This window comes from Nicotiana tabacum, chromosome 5 (genome assembly GCF_000715075.1).
Source record: "Nicotiana tabacum cultivar K326 chromosome 5, ASM71507v2, whole genome shotgun sequence".
NCBI lineage: Eukaryota > Viridiplantae > Streptophyta > Magnoliopsida > Solanales > Solanaceae > Nicotiana > Nicotiana tabacum.
In genome coordinates this window covers 145,095,096-145,121,827 of record NC_134084.1, presented here as the reverse complement: position 1 = coordinate 145,121,827, position 26,732 = coordinate 145,095,096, and the positions used below count along the sequence as shown (strand labels likewise).

Genomic DNA, 26,732 nt, shown 5'->3' with positions numbered 1-26,732 from the left:
AATCGAGAAATAAATAGTACAAGAGAATTCATTTCATTTCTTTCTCTCCCCTACAAAGGTGATATTATATATATACTCTCAATTTTCTTATGCGAAATCGAAACAGATCTAGATGCTACCAACTATAAATATTATTACCACGAATATTTCTTCTCAAATGTAGCATCTTGATGAGGTCCAAAATAGAAACCATCCTCTTGCACTTTCCAAAAACATTCAGACACTAAAGCGCCAAGTGATCCACATTGGTCAGATATAAAATCATTGAAAACATCAAACGCTTTGTCTTTACCATTCCAATAAAAATGGCAGAAGAATAATGTACCACCACCAAATTGTTCTTGAAACTTAAATCTAAACTCCTGACCAATGACATTGAGCGTATGATATCCTAGATCGTCATCTTTAGATTGACAACGAAGAGTCAAAGCTGGAGAATTAGTTGGGATGTTGTCGATTATATGCATTAGATAACCAGGACTAAATAAACCAAGTCTAGGGGTCAAACCGGAACTTGTAACTAGAGCAAGGTTAAATGCAAATATGAATAAGAAGAAAAGGTTGTTGTTCTTGAAATAACTCATGTTTGACACTTGATCAAATGGTTCTGTATATCTTGTCTTGAATCTATGTGTATTTGTGCTACGTATTTATACATGGAAAAAAGGTGTATCCTCCTAATTTCCTTAGATTTTGTTAACTCAGATGAGATTTTTGCTTTTAAATTATTTCTAAAGTAAGAAACATTCTATATGTGACCATTCCCATTAAGTAGAAAATTAATTGTACCAAAAGAAAAAATTAGGATTTTTTTTATTAAATGCCATATGAGGGTAAAGATATATCTAGTCAAAAAAAAGAGCTTATTAAATGCTCCTAACATAAGAGTATTGACTAGTACACACGAACTTGTTCATATATGACTAAAGTCTAAAATGAATATATGTCATATTAGACAAGAAAATTTAAAGAAGTTAGAAAATACTTCATCCAGTCCAAAATAAGTGATTTTTTGGCCTTTTTCTTGTGGTCCAAAATAAGTGATTTTTCCAGATTTCAAGAATGAATTAATTATTTTTTTCCTACATTGTCCTTGGAGTAACTAGTGTTGGAATATGTGTTAGGAGTGTTTATGTGAGATAGTAAAGGTTAATATGGTCAATTCCATTATTAATTAATGGTAAAAGATGGATTTCTTAATCTGTGTGAAAACATCCAAAAAATCACTTATTTTGGACCGGAGAGAGTAAGAGTTATGCTATTTTAGAACAATTATCTATCCGTTTTCTATAATTGGAGTAAAGTTAATTAATTAAGTAATTTCCATTTTTATCCTATTGAACCTTTGACTAGACTTTAGGTAGAAATTATTTTTTCCGTGTTATTTACACTAGGTGGTCACTTTTGTGACATTGTATATAGAAGTTGGTTACTTTTTCAAATTAGACGCATGGTGTGAATTTTAGTTAACTTTAAACTTCAAACTAGTTGACCATTTACAAGCTCAAAACCACTGGTCTAATTTTGAAAAGTGGCCAACTTCTAAATACAAGGTCAAAAAAATGACCGTTTGTGCAAATCAGCCTTTTTCCCGATTAGCCAGAACAACCCAGGTCATTTCATATAAAACGGCCTTATTTTTCATATGACTAGTATTAGGGTACGCGCGTTGCGCGTGTATTCTATACTAATAAATATAAAATTTTAAAAAATCACTTAAACAATAATTTGCTTGAGTTATAAATAAAAAGTAAATAAAAAAATATATGTTCATGAAAATGTTGAATGTTGATTTTTAGCTAGGCAAAAGAATCGATTTGAAAAGGAGTTAAAAACGCAAAGAAACGCAAATCCTTTACTTATTTCCCTTTCATTTGCTTTTTTTTTATTTCCTTATACTGAAAATTAATATTAGAAAAAATAAACATGGAAGATTTTGTTACCTTCCTAGGGAAGCCTTTATAAAAAGTAAAGTTTTAATCGATTTCAAAATGTAGAACTTTCTACATATTCAGATAAGGAATATATTTTAAACCAAAAATTTTAGTTGATTTAGAACTCTTAAAAATTAGGGAAAAAACTTAAATTATAATTTTTTCCTATATAAAATCTATTTTTAGAGGGTAAAAAAGGCAGACGACATTTCGCTAAGGACCTTTGTGCTTTTAATATAGTATAGATATAGATATAGATATAGATTAGGAAATTATTAATAAGTACCATATATATGAGGGTAATCTTATAGATACTCCTAGGGAAAATATGTTGTTTTTTTTTTGTAAGAGGGAAACTCGCATCTGGTATAATTAACCTTTGCCACAACCTCTGCCCTTCGGGTGAGCACTCTGTGGTGGGGACTTTGTGAGCACTAGGTAAACCTCCCACTGTGTAATACCCTGCAAACTACACAGGAGATGTAAACCGCACTAGGTAAGCATTGTGCGACAAGCCCAACCCAAAAGATATTAAAAGGGAGATTCGATCTCCAATCATCCGTATGGATGACCACCCTCCAAACCAACTGGGGAACCCCAAATGGTTTAGGGAAAATATGTTACGATACTGGCATTCGCTGCATATCTATAAAGCTTTTACATAACTGGAAGAGGATTTATTACTCGGAACAATCTCAAAAAGTGTATACATTTATTAAAAAAAACTTCAAGAATTTTTTGATTGTACATGGCACTTGATTAATATTATTATTATTCCATTTTATCCTTCAATCCATATGCGTGGAGATAATCGTTGCATATTAGAGCCTTGATATGTTATTCGTGTCTTTTTTTTAACAAAATTTGTTAATTGTCCTTAAATGCATGTAAATTTTCTTTAAAAAATTTCATCTAGGTTGTCATAATATGTTTGGCAAGTTAAAGTAGGATTTAACACTCATCATGTAGCACATTCATTTTGCTCCAAATGTAAGTCAAGTACGTTTAACGTGTGATGAGGTTGCTTGTAATGTGTGTGGCTTGTTCTTTATTTTCCAATTAACTTCTAAATTTTCGAATTTGGAGTAAGAAAAAAATTGTTAATGCACTTCTCATCGATCAATTTTTCGCTCGATTGTAAAAAATTAACCGGTTATAGTGAGAGAAGGAGCAAGCTGGTGAAACTTTTTAAAATTCCATACAAATACGTGGTTTCAATCTCGGATTATATTGAGAAGTAGGAAGAAATGCTGGAGTTTGAACTACCACAGTTTAAAACTCCAAATAATGGTCAGGAGTTTAAACTGCATTTAAAACACTAGAATTTTTCGAACTCCAACACATTTGTGATATAGTTCTTATTTACCAAAGCTTCGAATTCCAGCACCTTGATTAATGTGCTGGAGTTGTTTCGTGTTTTACCTAGAGGTATTTTTGTTCAGATGTTATTTTCGTCTTAAAAATGACAATTTTTTAATTATATTTCAAACACCGGCTAAATATTAATAGAAGAATCAACCCAAATAGCCGCCTAACCAATCGCTTAAACTAAAAATAGTCAGTGAAGGTATAATATATGCATAATTTATGTATTATATGTGTATAATTGTGTATGATCAATGTATAGTCTACATATATGGCTAAAAAAAGTAAACAATAAATATGCCGGCTATTTGTGTAAAGATCCCATATTAATAAGCGGAAAAACTGACCCATTCAAGCTAAAATTTTCAGAAACCACTATTGTTTAGTGGCTATTAACTTGTTATAGCTACAATTTACTTAATTACTTCATATAGCTATCTTTTCAGTTGTTATGGAATGTATTCAAGCTACTGTATTCACGAATACAGTAGCAAAACTCGGCGAAAAAACAGGGCATGCCAGTTATCATTCGATGTATTCATATGTATTCGCGAGATGTATTCATGAATACAACGTAAAAATAGGCCTCTCCAGTTGTTTAAAAACGAAAAGTGAATCAATTAACTTGATAGACTCCTAATATAACTCAACAAACTCAATTATAACATGCAAAATTATTAATCCAGTTAAGAAAAAGATTTCTTAGACGAAAGACACCCAAAAAAATAGAGCAATATTCAGGGATTTAGTTCATCCTTTTTTTCGTGGTATATACTTGCAACCTCTTCACCAATTTATTGTATCCAACAGTATGGATATGTATTTTGGGTAGTTGTATAATGTATTCATGGTAGAATTTTAAAAAATACAGCATGTATAATGTTGTATTCATAATATATATGTTTCTCTAACAAAATCTAAATACATCTAAAAGTCATTGTCTACAATTTAAATATATTTCATTGGTTGTATTCATTGATTTTCTATTTATATTGAGAGTATTTTATTGTATTTCTTTGTATTGTTGTTTTAAATAAAGATAAACAGTTAGGTTGAAAATACAGATGAATACAGTTAGAACTAACAATGTATTTAAAAATGTTGTTGTATGAACTCAAATACATATAAATACATCCAAATACAACAGTCAAAAATTACTGTACAAAATAAAAATCAATGTATGCCTTATCAAATACATATAAACACATTTTAATACAAGAATAACTCTTCCGTTGGAATTGTCAATCGGCTGCAAGGGGGCAAAGAAAACCAAAATGTATTTCATCCCCTACTGTGACGACTCGGCCAGTCGTGTCATGAGTTATCGCTCCGTTTCCCCCATTTCTGCTTCTTATTGCTTTGTCTATCGGTTCTATATGTGATCGAGTTGGTTGTCACGGGTTCGGAAAGGATTTGGTAAGGTTTGAGACACTTAGTCTCTTTTGAGGAAGCTTAAGTTGGAAAAGTCAACCGGATGTTGACTTATATGTTAAAGGGCTCGGATGTGCTTTTCGATAGTTTGGTTAGCTTCGGGAGGTGATTTGGAACTTGGGAGCATGATCAGAATGTATTTTGGAGGTCCGGAATAGATTTAGGCTTGAATTGGCGAAATTGGATTTTTGGCGTTTTCCGGTTAATAGGTGAGATTTTGATATAGGAGTCGGAATAGAATTTTATGAGTTGCAATAGTTCTGTGGGGTCATTTGGGATGTGTGTGCAAAATTTCAGGTCATTCGGACGTGATTTGGTATACTTTTTGATCAAAAGCGTAATTCTGAGGATTTTGGAAACTTAGGCTTGAATCCGATATGTTTTGGTTGATTCGATATTGTTTGAGGTATTTTGAAGATTGGTACAAGTTTGAATGGTGGTATATGATGTGTTTGTATTTTTGATTGAGGTCCCGGGGGCCTTGGGCTGATTTCGGATGGTTGGCGGAAAGATTTGAGTTGGTTGTGACAGCTGAAGTTTCCCATTGATGTCATAACCGCACCTGCGGCTTGGGTACCGCAGGTGCGCTCTTGCAAAAGCAAGATTTGAATCGTAGAAGCGGACAGGGCCTGGGAAGGTAGAAACCGCAGAAGCGGTTGAAGAACTACAACTGAGATGGCGCAGGTACGAATTGGGCATCGCAGATGCGAAAGTGGAGGATTTAAGTGATGACCGCACAAGCGGTCCATTGACCGCACAAGCGGTCCATTGACCGCACAAGCGGTACCGCATAAGCGGTACCGCATAAGCGGTAAAAGGGGCCGCAGATGCGAAATGCCTGGGCTAGAAGGTATAAATTATTTCCTTCGCGATTTTTAAGCTATTCCACCATTTCTATGTCAGCTTTTAGAGATTTTTGGGCGATTTGAAGAAGGATTTCAAGGGAATTTCATTAAGGTAAGGATTTTGGACCTAAAACTTGTTCCTATGGTATTATTTCACGGATTAGAACTGTAATTAATGGCATTTAAGGGTTAAAATTGGGGAAACTAGGGCTTGGTATTGGAGACCTGGACTTGAGAATTTGAGGGACCATTTGTGGTCGGATTTTGGTACTTTTGATATGTATGAACTCGTGGGGAGATAAGGAATCTACTGATGTGAATTTTATCGAATTCCGAGACGTGGGCCTGGGGTCTTGTTTTGGTAATTTCGGAATTCATGTTGTAAATTGATTATTTTCGCATGAGCTTCGTTCCTATAGCATATTTTGACGTCATGATTCTGATTTTGGATAAATTTGACGCGAGTTGAGGCCGATTCGAGGGGCAAAGGCGTCGCGGGCTAGAGTTTGGACCGGCTTGAGGTGAGTAATAATTTTAAATATTGTCCTGAGGGTATGAAACCCCGAATTGCACATCGTTGTGCTATATTGAGGTGACACACACGCTAAACGACGAGCGTGGGGTCGTGCACTGTTGGGGATTGTGACTTAGTCCGTACCGAATGATTATTTTACCGCGTATCTGACTGAAAACTAATTACTATCATCATGTTTTGGGTTGAATGTCATATTTGGACCTCGTGCCAACTATTTAAACCCTTAGGGGATTTTTACTGATATTTCCTCACTGTTTTGACTTTACACTTGAACTCAGTCATGCCATATTCTACTATTTTTTATAACTCAGCCACGTTTACTCTACTTTAACACTTAAATGATATTTTGGGCTGAGCACCATATTTTACTGTTGCCCGAGTGGCTTGTGAGATTCTGACTGAATAAGGCCGATGGCCTATGTTGTAAGGAAATATTGATTATGATTATGAGGCCGAGGGCCTGAGATCTGTACGCCACGAGGTGGCTTGTTGATATGAGGTCGAGAGCCTATGTGACTATGCCACGAGATGGCTATGATATTGCACTTGGGCCGTAAGGGGCCCCTCCAGGAGTCTGCACACCCCCAGTAAGCGCGGGTACCCATTGTGATATGAGATAGAGCCTGAGGGGCTGGTATTGTTCCATGTGTTGCCCGAGGGGCTGATTCTATTAGTATTGTGCCCGAGGGGCGGTTCTTTATGTGTTTACCTTTTTAGTTGTCTGCCTTTTACTTGCTTAACTGTTTTAAGAAACTTAAACTGAACTAAAGTGACTTTGCATATTTTCACTATTTTATTACTTTTACTAGCTTTTACTGCTTCCTTATACCCTATAATGTGCTTTACGTGATTTCCTATTACTCAGTCTGCATTTATTACTATTACTCACTTTCGCACCTCCTTTTTCCGCCCCCGCGAAGGTGCAAGGGAGTTTTCTCCAATTAAAGGACAGTCGAAACGGGATTTGTTTGTTTGTTTCAGAGTCGCCACCTGGGAATTTTAAGGCGTCCCAAGTCACCAATTTTAATCCCTGAATCGAGGAGAATATGACTCTGTTTATTATTCTGCGAACCAGAAATCCGGATAAGGAATTCTGTTAATCCGGGAGAAGGTGCTAGGCATTCCCGAGTTCCGTGGTTCTAGCACGGTCGCTCAACTGTTATATTCGGCTTGATTATTTTGATTTGTTAAATACATTTTTATTGCATGATTTTATTGTTACCGCTTCTATTTAGATTGTTTATAATTAAAGACCCTTCTTCGAATCGAATCACGCGTACGTGTATTCGTTTTATATATTATATATTTTTTAACGTGAAAAATCGTGTCACGCGTACGTATACACAATGATATTGATAATATAATAATTATTATTTTTTTTCGAAAATTTTTTATTATATAAAAAAAGAAGACTTAAGTTCGAAATTGTGCTAAAAATAAAATTAAGAACGTTCGTCGCTCTTGTATAATTAAATATTGAACCGCACATCTCGAGTTATATGAAATTAATATTGATATTCTCCGAAGAGCCCCCTTTTTATTAAATGTTCGTTCGAAGTTGCGCGAACGCATAATCCGAATTGCTTTTAGAAATATAATCAGGTTACGCGAACGCATCCCTAATCACGCAAAATATTCTTAATAGTAGTATAGATTTTCCATAAATTGTTGAATGTTAACCGCAAATTATATTTTTTGGGTAAGAATTATATTTCTCCAAGCCATTCAAATTTAAAAGGGTAAAAATAAACGTGGGATTAATAATACCATTTTTCCGTAAATACAATATATGCATACCCAAAAAATGAATTGCATATAAAACTAGGAAAGAGAATTAATTTGATAAACAAACTAATAGTTTTCGAAGAAATTATATCTCCTTCTCATCTACTTGTTTTTAGTCCAAAGTTATAATGGTTTGGTTAATGTTTGCAATGGAAGATAAGAGTCAAGTTGATAAGAAAAAAGAAATATTACAAACTGATTCAATAAAATTGCTTTATATACAACGTAGTTGTTCGTCGGAACCATTCATAATATTTTAACGTCGTAACAAGCTAATCAATTCACCTTTCTTATGGTTATACATATACCCGTTATCTTACCATATATGAAAAAATACAATCAACATCATTTTAACCTTATTCAACAACAGAGGTTAGAATGTAGTTTTCTTGATATTTCTATTCTACTTTACATTTAGCTAACAATGTTACGGGATGTAATCAATGGCCCATTTTTATGTCATATTCCCTATTTTGACAATTCAAATATAACTATACTAATGAGATTTCGAAATGGACAATATTATTACAAAATTTATGCAAACTTTTAAAAAGAAAACGATTAGATAATAGTCTTCATGTCAAGCATACTACTTTGTTAACCAACTGAAACAAACTGAAATTTAAACTAATAAAATTTAAATGAGTAGAAGACATCCTTATAATTCCAAACTTCATTTACTTGTCATGTTGAAGCTTTTCATGACATGAATTTACAGATATGTACCTGATATTGGAAGCAAAAGAAAATGAAGATGAGAATCAGCAGCAGTAATAACAGTACAACCGCAACAACTGCCCAGCAACAGTAACAACCCAGTAACAGACCGGTGGAGTAGTAATCCCAAAAATAAAAGCTTTAAGTTTTAAATGAAACAACAACCATTAATACTAATTTCAAACAAAGAAAGAAAGCAGTAGATTTTTTAGCTCTTATTTTTATTTTGAAAGCTTAAATATTTTTCGGAATTTTTCTCTCTTCTATTCTCTGTCCGTTTTTTTTCTCTATCTGTGTGTGTATTTTTTCTCGTATCTTTTCTGTCTGTGTTTCCTTATATTCTCGCTCTCTTTTCTTCTTTTATTTTTCTAAAACTAAATTATAAAAATACTTAAACTATTACTAAGAACTAAATTAAGTTATAAAAGCGCAAATTAACTCCCAATAACAATTAACGCACAATTAAATAATAATTAAGCATAAAATTGTATATTTGGACATTAAATGCTAAAAATGCAAACGATGCCTATTTTTGTAATTTTTAATTTTTGTAAAACAAATTTAATTGCTAACAATTGTAGAATTAAATCCTACATGCAAAATGCGACATATTTTTGTATTTTTTATTAATTTAGCAAATAAACATGCACAGACAAATATAAATAATTATTCAAAATATCACAAAATATCACAAAATTGCACACCAAAGAAAAATCATTTTATTTTTGAATTTTTTGGGAGTAATTCTCATATAGGGCAAAAATCACGTGCTTACAGCTGCCCGTCTTTGCCCGGAGGCACGAAGGGTTTTCGTGCAAAGATAAAGCGAGCGATTTTTGCCCATCCGAGTACTCCGTTGAAGCATTTTTTGAAAAAGATTTGACCGAACCTTTGCTTCAAAGGTTTCCTACATATCCTGGGCTAAACAGGAATCAGGTCAATGTAGTTCGAGAAATTTTGGTAGCTGGGACTACCGTTGGACTGCAATGTTACTGTTGTTGCATGCTATTACTACTGCTTACCGATCTCCTTGTTACACCGTGCTTAAAAAAACAAGAAGCTAGGCTAAAGTACAATTTGTTTTTGTTGCCTTGCTTCCTTGTCTGCTTGCATTTCTTTCGGTGCTTTACTTCTTTTGACACATGTACTTGAGTTTGTACTGTGACCTCTTGTTGCAACCTTCTGTTTCCTGGTGCCGGGGAATTTTATTGTTTCCTGCTGGGGATTCCTATTGTAACCCTCTGTTTTATTGTCCTCTGACTTGATCTTGAAATGTATGCCTCTGTTATCTAGGCGGGCTCCCAACTTCAATACTTGAAAATTAAAGACTTGAAATGTATGCCTCTGTTATCTGGGCGGGCTCCCAACTTCAATGCTTGAAATGTAAAGACTGAAATGTATGCCTCTGTTGTCTGGGCGGGCTCCCAACTTCGACGCTTGAAATATAAAGACTGAAATATATGCCTCTGTTATCTGGGCGGGCTCCCAACTTCAATGCTTGAAATGTAAAGACTGAATGTATGCCTCTGTTTTATGGGCGGGCTCCCAACTTCAATGCTTGAAATGTAAAGACTGAATGTATGCCTCTGTTCTATGGGCGGGCTCCCAACTTCATCAACTGAAATGTAAAGACTAAAATGTATGCCTCTGTTATCTGGGCGGGCTCCCAACATCAACAACAACTTTTAAAAATAAGCGTCATTCCTCTCTTCAGGCGGGCTCCTGACTTCAAATACACAACTTTTAAAATAAATGCCTTTCCTTTCTTCAGGCGGGCTCCTGACTTCAACAACAATTTTGAAAATAAATCGCCATTCTTCTCTTCAGGCGGGCTCCTGACTTCAACAACAACTTTGAAAATAATCGCCATTCCTCTCTTCAGGCGGGCTCCTGACTTCAATCAATACATTGCCATTCCTTTCTTTAGGTTGGCAAGATTTCAACAATTTTTTTTAAAAAACGCCTTTCCTCTCTTCAGGCGGGCTCCTGACAACAACTTTGAAAATAATCGTCATTCCTCTCTTCAGGAGGGCTCCTGACTTCAAACCATACATCGTCATTCCTTTCTTTAGGTTGGCAAGATTTCAAACACTAAATCGCCATTCTATTCTTCAGGGGGGGCTCCTGACTTCAACAACTTCTTCTTTTTTTCAAATTCAAACTTCTTCTTTTTTTCAAATTATCCTAGGAGAAAATTCATCAAACTAGGATTTGATATCTTATCTTAGGAGAAAGATTCATCGGACTAAGATTTGATATCTTATCTTGGGAGAAAAATTTCATCAGACCAAGATTGTGACTCTAGGAGATAAATCGTCAGACTAGATCCATTTTGTTGTGATCTTAGGAGAAAGATTCATCCGACTAAGATTTTATCTTGGGAGAAAAATTTCATCAGACCAAGATTTTGACTCTAGGAGATAAATCGTCAGACTAGGTCCATTTTGTTGTGATCTTAGGAGAAAGATTCATCCGACTAAGATTTTATCTTGGGAGAACAATTTCATCAGACCAAGATTTTGACTCTAGGAGATAAATCGTCAGACTAGGTCCATTTGTTGTGATCTTAGGAGAAAGATTCATCCGACTAAGATTTTATCTTGGGAGAACAATTTCATCAGACCAAGATTTTGACTCTAGGAGATAAATCGTCAGACTAGGTCCATTTGTTGTGATCTTAGGAGAAAGATTCATCCGACTAAGATTTTATCTTGGGAGAACAATTTCATCAGACCAAGATTTTGACTCTAGGAGATAAATCGTCAGACTAGGTCCATTTGTTGTGATCTTAGGAGAAAGATTCATCCGACTAAGATTTTATCTTGGGAGAACAATTTCATCAGACCAAGATTTTAACTCTAGGAGATAAATCGTCAGACTAGGTCCATTTTGTTGTGATCTTAGGAGAAAGATTCATCCGACTAAGATTTTATCTTGGGAGAACAATTTCATCAGACCAAGATTTTGACTCTAGGAGATAAATCGTCAGACTAGGTCCATTTTGTTGTGATCTTAGGAGAAAGATTCATCCGACTAAGATTTTATCTTGGGAGAACAATTTCATCAGACCAAGATTTTGACTCTAGGAGATAAATCATCAGACTAGGTCCATTTTGTTGTGATCTTAGGAGAAAGATTCATCCGACTAAGATTTGATATCTTATCTTGGGAGAAAAATTTCATCGGACCAAGATTGTATCGGGAGGTAAATTCATCAGACTAGGACTTTTTATCCTAGGAGAAAAATGTAGTAAAGATCAATGATTTGAGAAACTTACCTTCGTAATTTCTTCTTTTCTTTTCTCCTTCCTTTGCGTTGCTTTGTTCTTGCTTGCTGGGAATAATACCACTGTGGGAGTCTCCTTTCTTCCCCTCCTTCAAATTTGTTTTTGGTTTTTTTTTTCAACACTGCTGGGGATAAAAGTGTTATCTTCTTGGGATAACGTTGTTGAGGATAACGCTGCTGGGGAATTTTATCCCTTCAAATCGATGCTTCATTCTATTGGAAGCTGCTGGGGATGATAATGGCTCTTTGCTTTTCTGAGCACAAGTGTCATCCCTTTATTCTGTCTGTTGGGGATAACTTCCTCCATTGGAAACTTATTATGTTGGGGGCAACCCTGGTTCAAAGACCACTTCCTTGGTGCTATTTTTATTCTTCCCCAAATGGGTACCTGATTTTCCATAGAAAATTTTCTGCCCCAGTTTGACAATCTTTCTTGTGGCATGCATTTCCGACATCAATGCCATTTCCTTTACCTGTTTCAAATTAAACAAAATTTGTTAGTTTAAAACGCGGTGGTTGGTTGTGATACTCCTACTTGGGATGGCTTTCCCCTTTCTCCTTCCTTGCTCTGCATTCCACAAGGGACGATATTATTTGCTGAGGATAATCCTTTTCTGCTAGGGATATCCCTCTTCTTTCGTGGCATGGCTCGGAGACTTGCATTTTTCTGACCTTTTAGTCTCGCATGAATTTTCCAAGTCATGCTTATTGCTCTCCTTGTTTGTCCACGGGCCTTGGCCTTGAGGTTTTAATAACCTCTGATTTTGGCAAGGATATCCCTCTTGACACTCGTCAATCCTTTTGTCAATTCCCTTTTGCTGGGGATATCTTTCTTGACACTGGCCTTGTGTTCGTTCCTTGCTGACTATACCACTTGGATGTACTAGCCATATCTCATCTTGCATAATTGGAAAGCTGATGGCCTATTTTGAAGTCATTTCCCACTGGTTCTGACCAAACAGACTTTACTAGGGAATTTTCTATGAAAGGAGAAATATAAAAAGGAACAGAATAAAAGACAAAGGAAAAAGATGACTCTTTAACAAAAGAAATTATAAATAAAAACCTATCAAACGCAGACACCGACTCTAATGGTCATGACATGCATATGTGGCCTATCCTCCGTCGTCAATCGTCTTTCAAGATCTTCCCTTGACTATCCTCCATCTGATTCCCAATCTTATTCGACTTGTAGTGCCCAAAAGGTTTTCACCATCAAGTCTCTCTCATTTTGGTTTTTCTCTCATCTTTCATCGCCTTATGATGTCCGTGAAGATTTTCACCGATAAGACTCTCTCATTTATATCACTTTCCAGCTGGGGATTTGGAGTGTTGCCGGTATGACTCTCTCTGTTGGAGATTAGAGTCCTTTCTGTTGTGGAACAGAGTGTTATGTTCACCGGTAAGACTGTCATTTGTCTGACTTGGCATCTTTTGCAGACTGATCAGAAGGTCTTTTTTTGGACCGTAATGTGGGTTTTTTGGATAGGCTTAGAAAGAAAGGGTATTAAAGGCTAAAAAACAAATCAATTTGGGGTTCAAAATTACAACCTTCGAAATCATATTTGTTTATAACAAGCGCAACTCTTGCCCCAGTTTCTTGCTTGGGGATTATTTATTAAATTTTTTTTTTATTTATTACACCATGCATACCATGCACATTATGCATACTATGCACCCTATGACCGAGCCGTGAAGCGCCTACGTATCCTCTTTGAGGAATCAGGTCAAACGTAGTTCCCAATTCCTCTGTTTTCTTCTGACTTTCTTTTGTTTTTTGTTATCATTTTTCTCTCATCTTTCGTTTTTTTTATTATTATTTTTTTTTGTTGATTTTTTATTTACCTTCCAGGCTCGTATTTCCTAGTCATTGCTATTGATTTCGAACGAGGGGTATGAAAGAAAATAAAATAAGGCTCAAAAGGGGTAACGAAGGATAAAGTGTTTAGGTAGCAGAACAAAATGCCTTCGTCATTCCAGTCTTCAAAACATGCCAAGTGCAAGCAACACAATTGAACATAGATTTATAGTCTCTTCCGACGGTGCTGGCCTTGACAATTATGTTAAACACTTACTTTTCATTTGTCCTTTCTAAAGCACTGCTGGGCGACACTTTCACTCTCATGAACGACCCTCATGCCAAATCGGCGAATCTTGCATTTAACGGTTTTCTTTGTGTTTTACTTGCCCTAATTCCACCTGACCCGGGCTTCAAATAATCTCACACCGTTCTTATTTCCTTTAAATGGTCTGATCACCTTTCCGGAGTTTTATAATTAACTTTTAAGACTAGACCCAAACTGTGTGCGCATGTCATGTCCCTAGAATCAGCATTGAACAAAAGAAAAACAAAAGATGATTGGAAACAATAAAAGACCGGCTTTTGTATTAGACTACCGGTGAAATGGTTTGAATAATAAAACAAACAAAACAACCAGAATAAAATCCTAACACAACCTCGACAAAACTTAAACAAACTGATATGACAAACTGGAAAGATAAGAAGGTTTGACACAAGACAATATTCGGATTACAACCCTAAGAATAATCCGGACAACAGAAATGACAACAAAATAAGCCACCACAAGCTTCTCTTTTGCTAACCAAGGAACGGAGCGTCCTCCCACTTTATCGAAATTGACATCTTTAGCCACTGAGCTTTGCATCAGTATTGTCCAGCCCATTTCCAACTTCGATATCATCAACCTTAGTCAACAAGTCCCAATAGGATTCGAGTGCTTCTGTTATCATGCCTGATCCCCGCAAAGTGTGCTTCTGGGTCTTGTATTTCCGGCTTACCACAAACCAACCACCTTCTTTCTTTGCGATTCAAAACAAAACAGGTTAGAATGGACTCAGTTAGTCCCCATTATTAACAACATCTTTTTTTTCATTTTTTTTCTTCATTTTCTCTTTTCTTTTTTTTCGATTTTTTTTTCTCATTTTTTGTTGTGGTCGAATCTTATGGAGATTGTCTACGTATCATGACCCCGCATGAATCAGACCTTGCGTAGTTCGGACAAATAAAAGATGAACAATACTAATCATTTTTTTTCAATTTTCATATTAAAATAAACTGGGTTTCAATGGTTTGAAGATGACCTACAAACTCGAAAATCAAACAACCCACATATTTTAATCAAAAGATTTACAAACTCAAAAACAAACGGCCAGCTTCCTTTCCCCTTTTGACAAATGCAATCAAACGGCTATTTTTGCAAATGTGGCCCCTTCCAAATTTTGAGGCCGGAGAGGATTATTTTATGACACTTTAAAAACTTGTCCATTCTTTTACGAAAATAGCCTTTCGACAACTGAAAGATACTCTAAGGCTATTTCGGCAAGAACGGTTTAAGACACTGTCGAAGCTAGCTCGGCTTATTTTTTACTAAAAAAAAATATTCACCTGACCTTTGACTCTTTGTTTTTTTTTTCAAATTACAATAAAAACCAGGTGGTGCAACACGGCCCTTCAGCGCCTCGGGGATGAAGCTTTTTTAAGGCTGTGGGGGTCAACTGAACCAAATTTTAAAAAATGACCCAAAGGTGGCTGTTTATGCAAAGTCAGCCTTCCAGTGTCCCTTTCGGGAACATTCGGCTATGTCTTGATAAAACAGCGTCACCCGACTTCTTTATGACAAAACTAAAATTTGACATATTTTTTTTTTGGCTATTTTGTTTTAGCAAAAAGTGGAGGCTGGACACTGCCCGACTTATTTATGAAAAAAATTAAAATTTTGACATGTTTTTATTTATTTATTGATTTTTGGCTATTTTAGCAAAAATGGGGGTTGGACCCGATGAGGGTTGCCTACGTATCTCACATCCGGTGAGAATCAAACCCGCGTAGTTCGGGCAGGTCGTGAATAAAGTAAATAAACTAATTTTAATTTTTTTTTTGAATTTGTAAAAGAACTGCTTTAAAAGAAGAAATGAAGTATATATCTTTTTTTTTGGATTTTTGATTGATTTTCTTTTTGAAATAAAGACTTCTAAGAATTCCTTTTCTTTTGATTTGAACTTTGAGAATTTCAAAAGTAAAAGGAAGATATTTTTTTTTCTTATTCTAAGAAGAAAGAAAATATTTTTTTGAATTTTGAATTTTCTTTTCAATTTTTAAAGAAGAAGGAAAATATTTTCGAATTTGTTTTATTTTATTATATATATATATATTTTTTAATAATTAAAAAGACTTTCTAAAGAAGTCAATAACGGAAAATTTTTTTTTGGATTATTTTTGTTTTGAAAATTGAGAGTCTAAAAAAAAACTTTTCTAGACTTTTGGCACGACAAATATTTTTGCAACAAATAAAGATATATATACATTTGTTGGAAATAAAGAACAACTTTTTGGATTTTTATATATATACATATTTGCAACAAATAATAAAACCACTTTCGACGCGACTCTTTTTATTTTATTAGTTATTTTTATTTTGGTATCTAAACAAATAAATAAATAAAAACTCATTTTAAAACAAGACTCTTTTTCATTTTCATTTTTTTTTATGGCAAGACAAACTATTTTTTTTTTCTAATTTGTTTTTTTAAAAACAAGACAGAACAATGACTCTTTTTTTTTTCTTTCTATTTTTCCTTTGCTTTTAATAAAACAAACTAATAAAACATTTTTTTTTCATTTTCTCAAAATTTCGGCAGAGTTTTGACAGTTATTTGGGCATTGTTTTTTTTTTCAAAAATAAACAATCAATTCCTTAACCGCTATTTCTTTTTTTTCAATTTTAAAATATTATTCCTGATATTCAAAAGTCAGTCAGCACACAAGTACAAATCAAATAAATGCGCAAGTAGGAGCAAGTAAGATGCATCAGGATGGTCATTTTCATTTTTGGTATACCTGTTCTAGACAGACTCAACCCCTGTGTTGAGCCTCCAAAGTCAAATGCACGTGATGCAAACAAACGTTCCTACTAGGGATCTGACATGAAGCTGAGTTATTCTAAGTGAAAAAACCTGAGGTATATTGTTCTAGCCCTGGCTCACCCAAGTGGACAGCTTGAGCCGAAATGGGGGCAACGTACCGGGAGCACGAAAGTCTGCCCGGCCTAGTTACTTGTCCCAACTTCGTCTTATTTGGTATGACTTCTAACAGAAAGGTGGGCCACGCGCACGTGTGCACCATAAATTTAGAAGACTCAGAAAGAAGGAGGTTTCGTAGCAGTTGTATATATTCATAATTCAAATAATATTAAAGCGGTAAAAGTGTCATTTAGCACATTGGGCATATATCATGTAAAAAAAATCAGATAATAAATAAAGCCAACTATAACAATTATTTTAAGCTCAAATTCTTGAACCCTGAACCAGTGGTTCTGGGTATTTCCCCAGCAGAGTCGCCAGAGCTGTCGCACCTCCTTTTTCCGCCCCCGCGAGGGTGCAAGGGAGTTTTCTCCAATTAAAGGACAGTCGAAACGGGATTTGTTTGTTTGTTTCAGAGTCGCCACCTGGGAATTTTAAGGCGTCCCAAGTCACCAATTTTAATCCCTGAATCGAGGAGAATATGACTCTGTTTATTATTCTGCGAACCAGAAATCCGGATAAGGAATTCAGTTAACCCGGGAGAAGGTGCTAGGCATTCCCGAGTTCCGTGGTTCTAGCACGGTCGCTCAACTGTTATATTCGGCTTGATTATTTTGATTTGTTAAATACATTTTTATTGCATGATTTTATTGTTACCGCTTCTATTTAGATTGTTTATAATTAAAGACCCTTCTTCGAATCGAATCACGCGTACGTGTATTCGTTTTATATATTATATATTTTTAACGTGAAAAATCGTGTCACGCGTACGTATACACAATGATATTGATAATATAATAATAATTATTTTTTTTTTCGAAATTTTTTATTATATAAAAAAAAAAGAAGACTTAAGTTCGAAATTGTGCTAAAAATAAAATTAAGAACGTTCGTCACTCTTGTATAATTAAATATTGAACCGCACATCTCGAGTTATATGAAATTAATATTGATATTCTCCGAAGAGCCCCCTTTTTATTAAATGTTCGTTCGAAGTTGTGCGAACGCATAATCCGAATTGCTTTTAGAAATATAATCAGGTTACGCGAACGCATCCCTAATCACGCAAAATATTCTTAATAGTAGTATAGATTTTCCATAAATTGTTGAATGTTAACCGCAAATTATATTTTTTGCGTAAGAATTATATTTCTCCAAGCCATTCAAATTTAAAAGGGTAAAAATAAACGTGGGATTAATAATACCATTTTTCCGTAAATACAATATATGCATACCCAAAAAATGAATTGCATATAAAACTAGGAAAGAGAATTAATTTGATAAACAAACTAATAGTTTTCGAAGAAATTATATCTCCTTCTCATCTACTTGTTTTTAGTCCAAAGTTATAATGGTTTGGTTAATGTTTGCAATGGAAGATAAGAGTCAAGTTGATAAGAAAAAAGAAATATTACAAACTGATTCAATAAAATTGCTTTATATACAACGTAGTTGTTCGTCGGAACCATTCATAATATTTTAACGTCGTAACAAGCTAATCAATTCGTCGGAACCATTCATAATATTTTAACGTCGTAACAAGCTAATCAATTCACCTTTCTTATGGTTATACATATACCCGTTATCTTACCATATATGAAAAAATACAATCAACATCATTTTAACCTTATTCAACAACAGAGGTTAGAATGTAGTTTTCTTGATATTTCTATTCTACTTTACATTTAGCTAACAATGTTACGGGATGTAATCAATGGCCCATTTTTATGTCATATTCCCTATTTTGACAATTCAAATATAACTATACTAATGAGATTTCGAAATGGACAATATTATTACAAAACTTATGCAAACTTTTAAAAAGAAAACGATTAGATAATAGTCTTCATGTCAAGCATACTACTTTGTTAACCAACTGAAACAAACTGAAATTTAAACTAATAAAATTTAAATGAGTAGAAGACATCCTTATAATTCCAAACTTCATTTACTTGCCATGTTGAAGCTTTTCATGACATGAATTTACAGATATGTACCTGATATTGGAAGCAAAAGAAAATGAAGATGAGAATCAGCAGCAGTAATAACAGTACAACCGCAACAACTGCCCAGCAACAGTAACAACCCAGTAACAGACCGGTGGAGTAGTAATCCCAAAAACAAAAGCTTTAAGTTTTAAATGAAACAACAACCATTAATACTAATTTCAAACAAAGAAAGAAAGCAGTAGATTTTTTAGCTCTTATTTTTATTTTGAAAGCTTAAATATTTTTCGGAATTTTTCTCTCTTCTATTCTCTGTCCGTTTTTTCTCTCTATCTATGTGTGTATTTTTTCTCGTATCTTTTCTGTCTGTGTTTCCTTATATTCTCGCTCTCTTTTCTTCTTTTATTTTTCTAAAACTAAATTATAAAAATACTTAAACTATTACTAAGAACTAAATTAAGTTATAAAAGCGCAAATTAACTCCCAATAACAATTAACGCACAATTAAATAATAATTAAACATAAAATTGTATATTTGGACATTAAATGCTAAAAATGCAAACGATGCCTATTTTTGTAATTTTTAATTTTTGTAAAACAAATTTAATTGCTAACAATTGTAGAATTAAATCCTACATGCAAAATGCGACATATTTTTGTATTTTTTTATTAATTTAGTAAATAAACATGCACAGACAAATATAAATAATTATTCAAAATATCACAAAATATCACAAAATTGCACACCAAAGAAAAATCATTTTATTTTTGAATTTTTTGGGAGTAATTCTCATATAGGGCAAAAATCACGTGCTTACACTCACTAAGTTGGAGTACTCACTTTACTCCCTGCACCCTGTGTGCAGATTCAGGCGCTGCAGGTCCTGCTTGCGAGGGTTGAGAGCTCCCGACAGATTTTAGAGATCACGGGGTAGCTGCCGGCGTTCACAGCCCAGAGCTTCTCCCCTTATCTTATTTTTTCTGTTTTAGCTCTGTATTAGACTATGTAAACTCTTCAGACTTGTAGTATATTGATAGATGCTCATGACTGGTGACACCCCGATGTCGGATTGTGTTGGTTTTAATTTCGCAAATTGTACTGTCACTGCTTATTTTGGGATTTTATCATGTTTAAGACTTAATTGTATTATCTTAACTACTTAAAAGGGAATTGGGAATGTATCGGCTGGCCTTGTCTTCACGAGAGGCGCCATCACGATCGGGTCCGGTTTTAGGATCGTGACACCTACTCCCATAACCAACTTTGCAATGTCGTCTTAAATTAGACTTCAAGGAAAAAAACGACCAAGAGAATTCACTTTTAGCTTTAAAAAAGCTAGTAGGAAATTTGTTTCCATATGTACATATTTGGAATTCTTCTATAAGGCAATAATGGTGACAAAAAGCCTTTAGGTCAATCTTCAGCTTCCTCCTATTTTGTATGCACTGTTATTGACTGGATTTTTTACATCCACATTTATAGTTTTCAAGTTCAATATTGAGATTCTGCACAAGATGAAGAAAGTTAGTTTGATTAGTTTGAAAAGAACATACGCTAGGGTTTAATAAGGAGGTAGTTTTATATAAAGAATGAGAGAGAAAAATATTAGAGAGAGTGTTTAATGGCTTAATGATAGGAAGTAACCATAAATACCTATTTTACTATAAAAACTAAAAGGTAGCTATAGAAAATAATATATTAAAAGGATTTTTATTTATAATAAATAAGGTGTAAAACTTTGTTGTAGGAGGTAATTTTTTTTTTTTTTTACATCCAACAGACTGATTGGGCTGGGCCAAAGCTTCAATCTTGAATGGGCCAACAAAATTTTGATCCAACCCTTCCGAAAAAATTGCACGAGAACCCTATTTGATCGCCCTCATTTAATTTATACCTATTTTTTTAAAAACTTTTAACTTGTACCCACTTTTTAAACAACTTCAGCCCTCTTTCTCCTCTTCCTTCTTCTCATTCGTTTTCTTCTTCTTTCCTTTTACATTCAGTTTCGTCTGTTGGATATTTTGTAACAAAATTATTTATTTGTTCATTCTGCCAATGAAAATTCAAGAATAAAAATATATGCGCCTAGTTTCCGATTTCAATTTATCCACCCCTTTTATATTATATAGTCTAAAGGACCGAAACATGCGAATACACATCATAAATCAGTTTGTTTGATTGGAGAGAAAAACTAGAAAGGAAACCGAATTGGGAAAGACAAATAAAAAGGAACAGTAGTTTTCAATCAAAAGAGAGTGGAAGTTGCAATTGAAGGATGAGAAATTACTTCAGCTCGTTCGCCAGTTGCAAAAACAAAAACTTCAGCTCTAGAGCTGAAGTTTTTGTGTTGTAACTGAAAAACTTCAGCTCTAGTATATAATATTAATAGGTGGTAAAAAAACTTCAGCTCTAGAGCTGAAGTTTCCAGTTACAACACAAAAACTTCAGCTCTAGAGCTGAACTTCAGGGCCGGCTACTAGAATGCTGAAGTTTTGCGTGATTGCCTTTGCTACTTCAGCCCCGTATGCTGAAGTTATGTGAAAAAGCGGGTACGCTTGCATTTTTTTTGCAAAGCGGGCACAAGTTAAAATGTGACAGAAAAAGCGGGTATAGATGCAAATGCCCCAACCCTTCCCAACTAGCGGGTTGGATCGTGCAGCATCACGGGTCAAACTCATTTCGATTGCTTTTAGTTACTAGTGAGTAATAAATTTGGACTAATGAGGAACACTTTAGTCTGCAAATTTTGTTCAAATGCAAGTTTTAGTTCCTTATTCCCAAATTAGTTCCTTTTCAGAAAGTATACTAGCCAGAAATCCAAATTTCGCATATTTTTGGTAGACTGATTCAATAACAGCCTCAAGTTCTCCTTATCCGCCAGGAGGAAATCAACAACATACAATAAAGGGACAATTACATCTATGTAGGAAAAAAACAACATTCAAAAAAGGGACAATTACATCTATGGAGGAAAAAACATCTTAAAATCTAACCTCAAAATAAAGAGGTAGCCAATCGCCATAAGCCTAAATTTTGTTGTTACTCAATCTAGTCACCTAGCCAAGCAAGAAAAATAAAAATGCAAAAATAAAAATAAAAATAAAAATATGGATTGCCCATGCCAAAAATTACAAGTCACCTTCATAATCTCCACATAGATAACCAATCTTCAATTTGTGGCCGTTGAGAAATCGTAAGCCAAATCCACATAATTTTTCTTACGGTCACAACTAGTACTACTATAAAGCCTATCCTTTCCCATACTATCTTCTTCAACCAATTTTTGAATATATTTAGCAAATCAAGAAAGCTCAATCCTTAGCTTCTTTGATCAAGTTGTCATCACAGTAGTCAAGATAATGGCTACCTCAGTGTCAACCATTGGAGCTGCCAACAAAGCACCGGTACTGTGTTTTTTCTCATCATTCTCCTACTCATGTCAATATATTTCATAAAATTAGTTATAAATTCTTGTCTTATACTTCTATATAGTTAAAGATGCCTATGTTACTCGAATATAAGTAGGTTTGTGTCAGATCCTCTAAAAGTAACATTTCTGGAGGACCCGACACAAGTGCGGCGTCATTTTGGAGAGTCCAACTATGATACTTTTTTGTTCACTAGGATTCCAGTATTTCCTTTTTTGGTGTATCTTGAATTATTCATCTAACTGCATACCTAGTTCCATGTTAAGCTATAAACTTGTATCTTTAATTGTCTTGTTTGAGGCTGTATACTGTCAAATTATATGTGAAAGAATTAGGGGGTAGAATAGTAGCTAAATTATGTTAATTTTCTTGGGCAAATAACTGGAACTTGGAACCTTTTGTGAGTTCTTTAATTAAGGAATTAAGAATATTGAATTTTGTATGGAACTGGGTAAAAGGGTTGCCCGGTGCACTACGCTTCCGCTATGTGCGGGGTCTGGGGAAGGGTCGGACCACAAGGGTCTATTATATGCAGTCTTACCCTGCATTTTTGCAAGAGACTGTTTTCACGGCTCGAACCCGTGACAACCTGGTTACATGGAAGCAACTTTACCGGTTACCTCAAGGCTCCCCTTCTTGTAGGGAACTGGCCAACAAAATAAAGAAAGTTGATGGATATTTGGGGGTGTTTGTGTTTTGATTTTTAAATATAGGATACTATAGGAGGATCTACCTCCCCTATGGTTTCAAATTTAACCAGAATCTGGTACTAGAAGCCTTGGTTACCTTCTTCAAGATTTTACTACTTTCTCTGTTCCATTTTATATGTCACTTTTTTAGCATGTTCGATAAAGAATTACACCTCTCTATATTTGGAAACTCTTCGACTTTCGACATGTTCTTGTAGTGATAGAATTGTCACGACATGTTTTAGACCACAAGTTCTAAAAATGCTTTTACTATATGCCAAAAGTCTTTCTTTCTTAAACTTTGCGCTCAATCAAATATTGTTATACAAAATGAAACGGAAGGAATATGTTTCGGTGGGTCTGATTACGGGAACATTCTTGGTGCAGTTGAGTTTGAACAACTCAGTTGCTGGAACTTCAGTTCCAAGCACAGCCTTCTTTGGCAAAACTTTGAAGAAAGTGTATGGAAAAGGTGTTTCAAGCCCCAAGGTTACAAACAGGAGCTTGAGGATTGCAGCTGAAGAGAAAGATGCCGATCCCAAGAAACAGACCGATAGTGACAGATGGAAGGGTCTTGTTCAAGACTTTTCCGATGATCAACAGGACATCGCCCGGGGTAAGGGTATGGTTGACAGTCTTTTCCAGGCTCCAACAGGTACTGGTACTCACCATGCTGTTTTGCAATCCTACGAATATGTCAGCCAAGGTCTTCGCCAGTAAGTCCTCCATTGGGCATAAGAAATTGTTTCCTAATTCTTGAAAACTTGAGAAGAGCTAGCTAATTGATTCTAATGTTTGATTGTTAATGAAAATTTTCACTCTAGATACAACATGGACAACACGTTGGACGGATTCTACATCGCTCCTTCTTTCATGGACAAGCTTGTTGTTCACATCACCAAGAACTTCTTGAAATTGCCCAACATCAAGGTCTGTTTAAAAAATTTACTTGTCTTAATATTCAGGTTGACATAAGCTGTCTTTTGTGGTGAAAAATAATCAATATTGTGTATGTTTTCTTATAGGTTCCACTCATTTTGGGTGTCTGGGGAGGCAAAGGTCAAGGTAAATCTTTCCAGTGTGAGCTTGTCTTCAGAAAGATGGGAATCAAGTGAGTATTTCCTTTATCATATTGTACTATTTTGTGAAAGTCAAAGGATCAAAGTAGCTTATTATAAGTTGCAAGCAGTTCTATCCCACCTGTGTCGGTTTCGGGTACAGGTACCCTCTTGCTCAAAGTCGTTCGAGCTTTTCCAGGGAGTATGGCATGGGTTACTTCAGCGCCGTAGCGCCTGGTATTCGAACATTGGCTCGAGGCATTTTCTCTACCCCTTCTTACCCTGACAAAGCAGGGACACCTTACGTTCTTGAACCGATAACCATCTTTCGGCTAACCTAGCCTCCTCCGTCCCTCGGGACTTGTATGACTTAGATGTCTCGTATTTCTCGAAAAAGTGATTCGATTGATGGGATTTGGTATGACATCGATGAGATTGATATTCCAATCTTTCTTCTTAGAACGTATTGATTTGACCCCATAAGCGGGACCATCCGAATACGTAACTGCTTATTTATAAAATCAACTTCAGCACTATATGCCTATTAGCTATTTTTAATCAGTTAAGCCAAACGGTCTCTTGCTCACTATGCTTGTACTATAAAACTTGCAGCCCTATTATGATGAGTGCCGGAGAATTGGAAAGTGGAAATGCAGGAGAGCCTGCAAAATTGATTAGGCAAAGGTACAGAGAGGCAGCAGAAATCATCAGGAAAGGAAACATGTGTTGCCTCTTCATCAACGATCTCGATGCAGGAGCTGGTAGAATGGGTGGAACTACCCAATACACTGTCAACAACCAGATGGTGAATGCCACTCTCATGAACATTGCTGATAACCCGACAAACGTCCAGCTCCCCGGTATGTACAACAAGCAAGAGAACGCCAGAGTCCCCATTATTGTCACTGGTAACGACTTCTCCACATTGTATGCTCCTCTTATCCGTGATGGTCGTATGGAGAAGTTCTATTGGGCACCAACTAGGGAAGATAGAATTGGTGTTTGCAAGGGTATTTTCAGGACCGACAACGTGCCTGAGGAAGCCGTTATAAAGATTGTCGATACCTTCCCTGGACAATCTATTGGTACAGACACTCAGAACTCAAAATATTGCACTTTTCTGAAAGTAAAATAGAGCCTGTTGATGATAACTAATGTGTATCTTTTTGTTCTGATACAGACTTCTTTGGTGCTCTGAGGGCACGAGTATACGATGATGAGGTGAGGAAATGGGTTTCAGGCACTGGAATTGAAGCTATTGGGGACAAACTTCTGAACTCTTTCGACGGACCCCCAACTTTTGAGCAACCAAAAATGACTGTTGAGAAGCTCCTTGAGTATGGTAACATGCTTGTTCAAGAGCAAGAAAACGTGAAGAGAGTTCAGTTGGCTGAAACATATCTTAAAGAGGCAGCACTTGGAGATGCAAATGCCGATGCCATCAACACTGGAAACTTCTAATGCCATCAATCTCAAGTCTAAACAAGAGGTTGCATTTCCTATTTGAAAAGCTTTAATTTATAATAAGTTTGAAGTTAGAAGAAGATTTTTTTAAAAAATTGCATTAATGTATGGATGCAGGGAAGAAAGGACAACAATCTAATTGTCATGTTGCTGAAGTCTCTACTGATTCAAGTACTCAAAAACTTGGTTCAACTTCCAGGAGTGACGATGAAATTAATATTTTCAACTTTTTGAGGCATTTTGTGAGGGTAGCTATAGAATGTGGCTAGAAGTTTGTAATTTATGAAGTCAGTTGTGTTCCATTCATAAGGGAGTACAAACTCCAAATAATCTTTTGTTTCAGTTTTTGTAATTCTTCTGTAATCAAGTTCTTGATTTTGAATTTCAAGATTTGCTTTATGTTAGACTTTATGTAATTGACTCCCTTGGTACTCAAATGGCTATGATCTGCAAAGTAAAACCAGTGTAATTCTCTCACCTGCAAGTATAAGATAATATGTCAATAGTAATTGAAGAGTGGATACATTTATCAAAAGGACAGTCTGGTGCACTAAGCTCCCGCTATGCGCGGAATTTGGGGAAGGGCCGAACTACAAGGGTCCTATCAACCAATTTACCAACAAGGCAGCTACCATGGTAATGCGATATTGTGGTCACAACGACAGAACTATCCCATCAGAAAATCACTGGATAGATCAGCAGGCAATGAAGGTGCGTCGAACTTCAGCCCCTTTGAGTTGGCCACGGGTAACAGCCTCTGATACCCCACACCGTTAAGACAGGAGGGGTCTTGCTCATCATCCTACTTTGCCAAGAGGTGGCAAGAGCGCGACGACCTTAGCCCAAACCTCTACTTAAACAACCTAAGGGATTGGCCCTCTACGCAATCTTCCCCGGCATTTGTGGAAGAGGCTATTTCCACGGCTCGAACTCTTGACCTCCTGGTCATATGGCAACAACTTTACCATACGCCAAGGCTCCCCTTCAGTGGATACACTTATCATGCAACAATAATATCTCAAGCAGACCATCTGCATATAATCTCTAACATGGGAGCGCTGTTATTTTTCCCATATGAAGTCCAAAAGAATGCTTCTGAGAATCATAGACCAGAAGATAATAAACTGAATTTAACAAGTAAGTAGGTACAGACTAATTAGATAGTAAGCATTTTGCATTTCATTCCCTCATGAAGCTGAGAATGTTAG

At 35.4% G+C, this 26,732-nt stretch overlaps 2 protein-coding genes across 2 annotated transcripts; one reads left to right on the top strand and one right to left on the bottom strand.

Annotated features, from left to right (window-relative positions):
• Positions 1-134: 134 nt before the first annotated feature.
• LOC142181019 (S-protein homolog 5-like) lies at positions 135-584 on the bottom strand. Its single transcript, XM_075253129.1, has one exon. The coding sequence runs from the start codon at positions 582-584 to the stop codon at positions 135-137; it is 450 nt and encodes a 149-aa protein (XP_075109230.1).
• Positions 585-22,222: 21,638 nt separating this feature from the next.
• Positions 22,223-25,912, top strand: LOC107798594 (ribulose bisphosphate carboxylase/oxygenase activase 2, chloroplastic). The gene is given in 7 exon segments (NM_001325649.1): positions 22,223-22,289; positions 23,390-23,718; positions 23,827-23,932; positions 24,028-24,113; positions 24,673-25,145; positions 25,241-25,549; positions 25,642-25,912. Coding segments are annotated over 6 exon segments (1,320 nt in total). The 5' UTR covers positions 22,223-22,244; the 3' UTR covers positions 25,522-25,549; positions 25,642-25,912.
• Positions 25,913-26,732: the final 820 nt, after the last annotated feature.

Coding starts and splice junctions, on each gene's coding strand:
- LOC142181019 (XM_075253129.1), bottom strand. CDS start 584: ATGAGTTATTTCAAGAACAACAACCTTTTCTTCTTATTCATATTTGCA.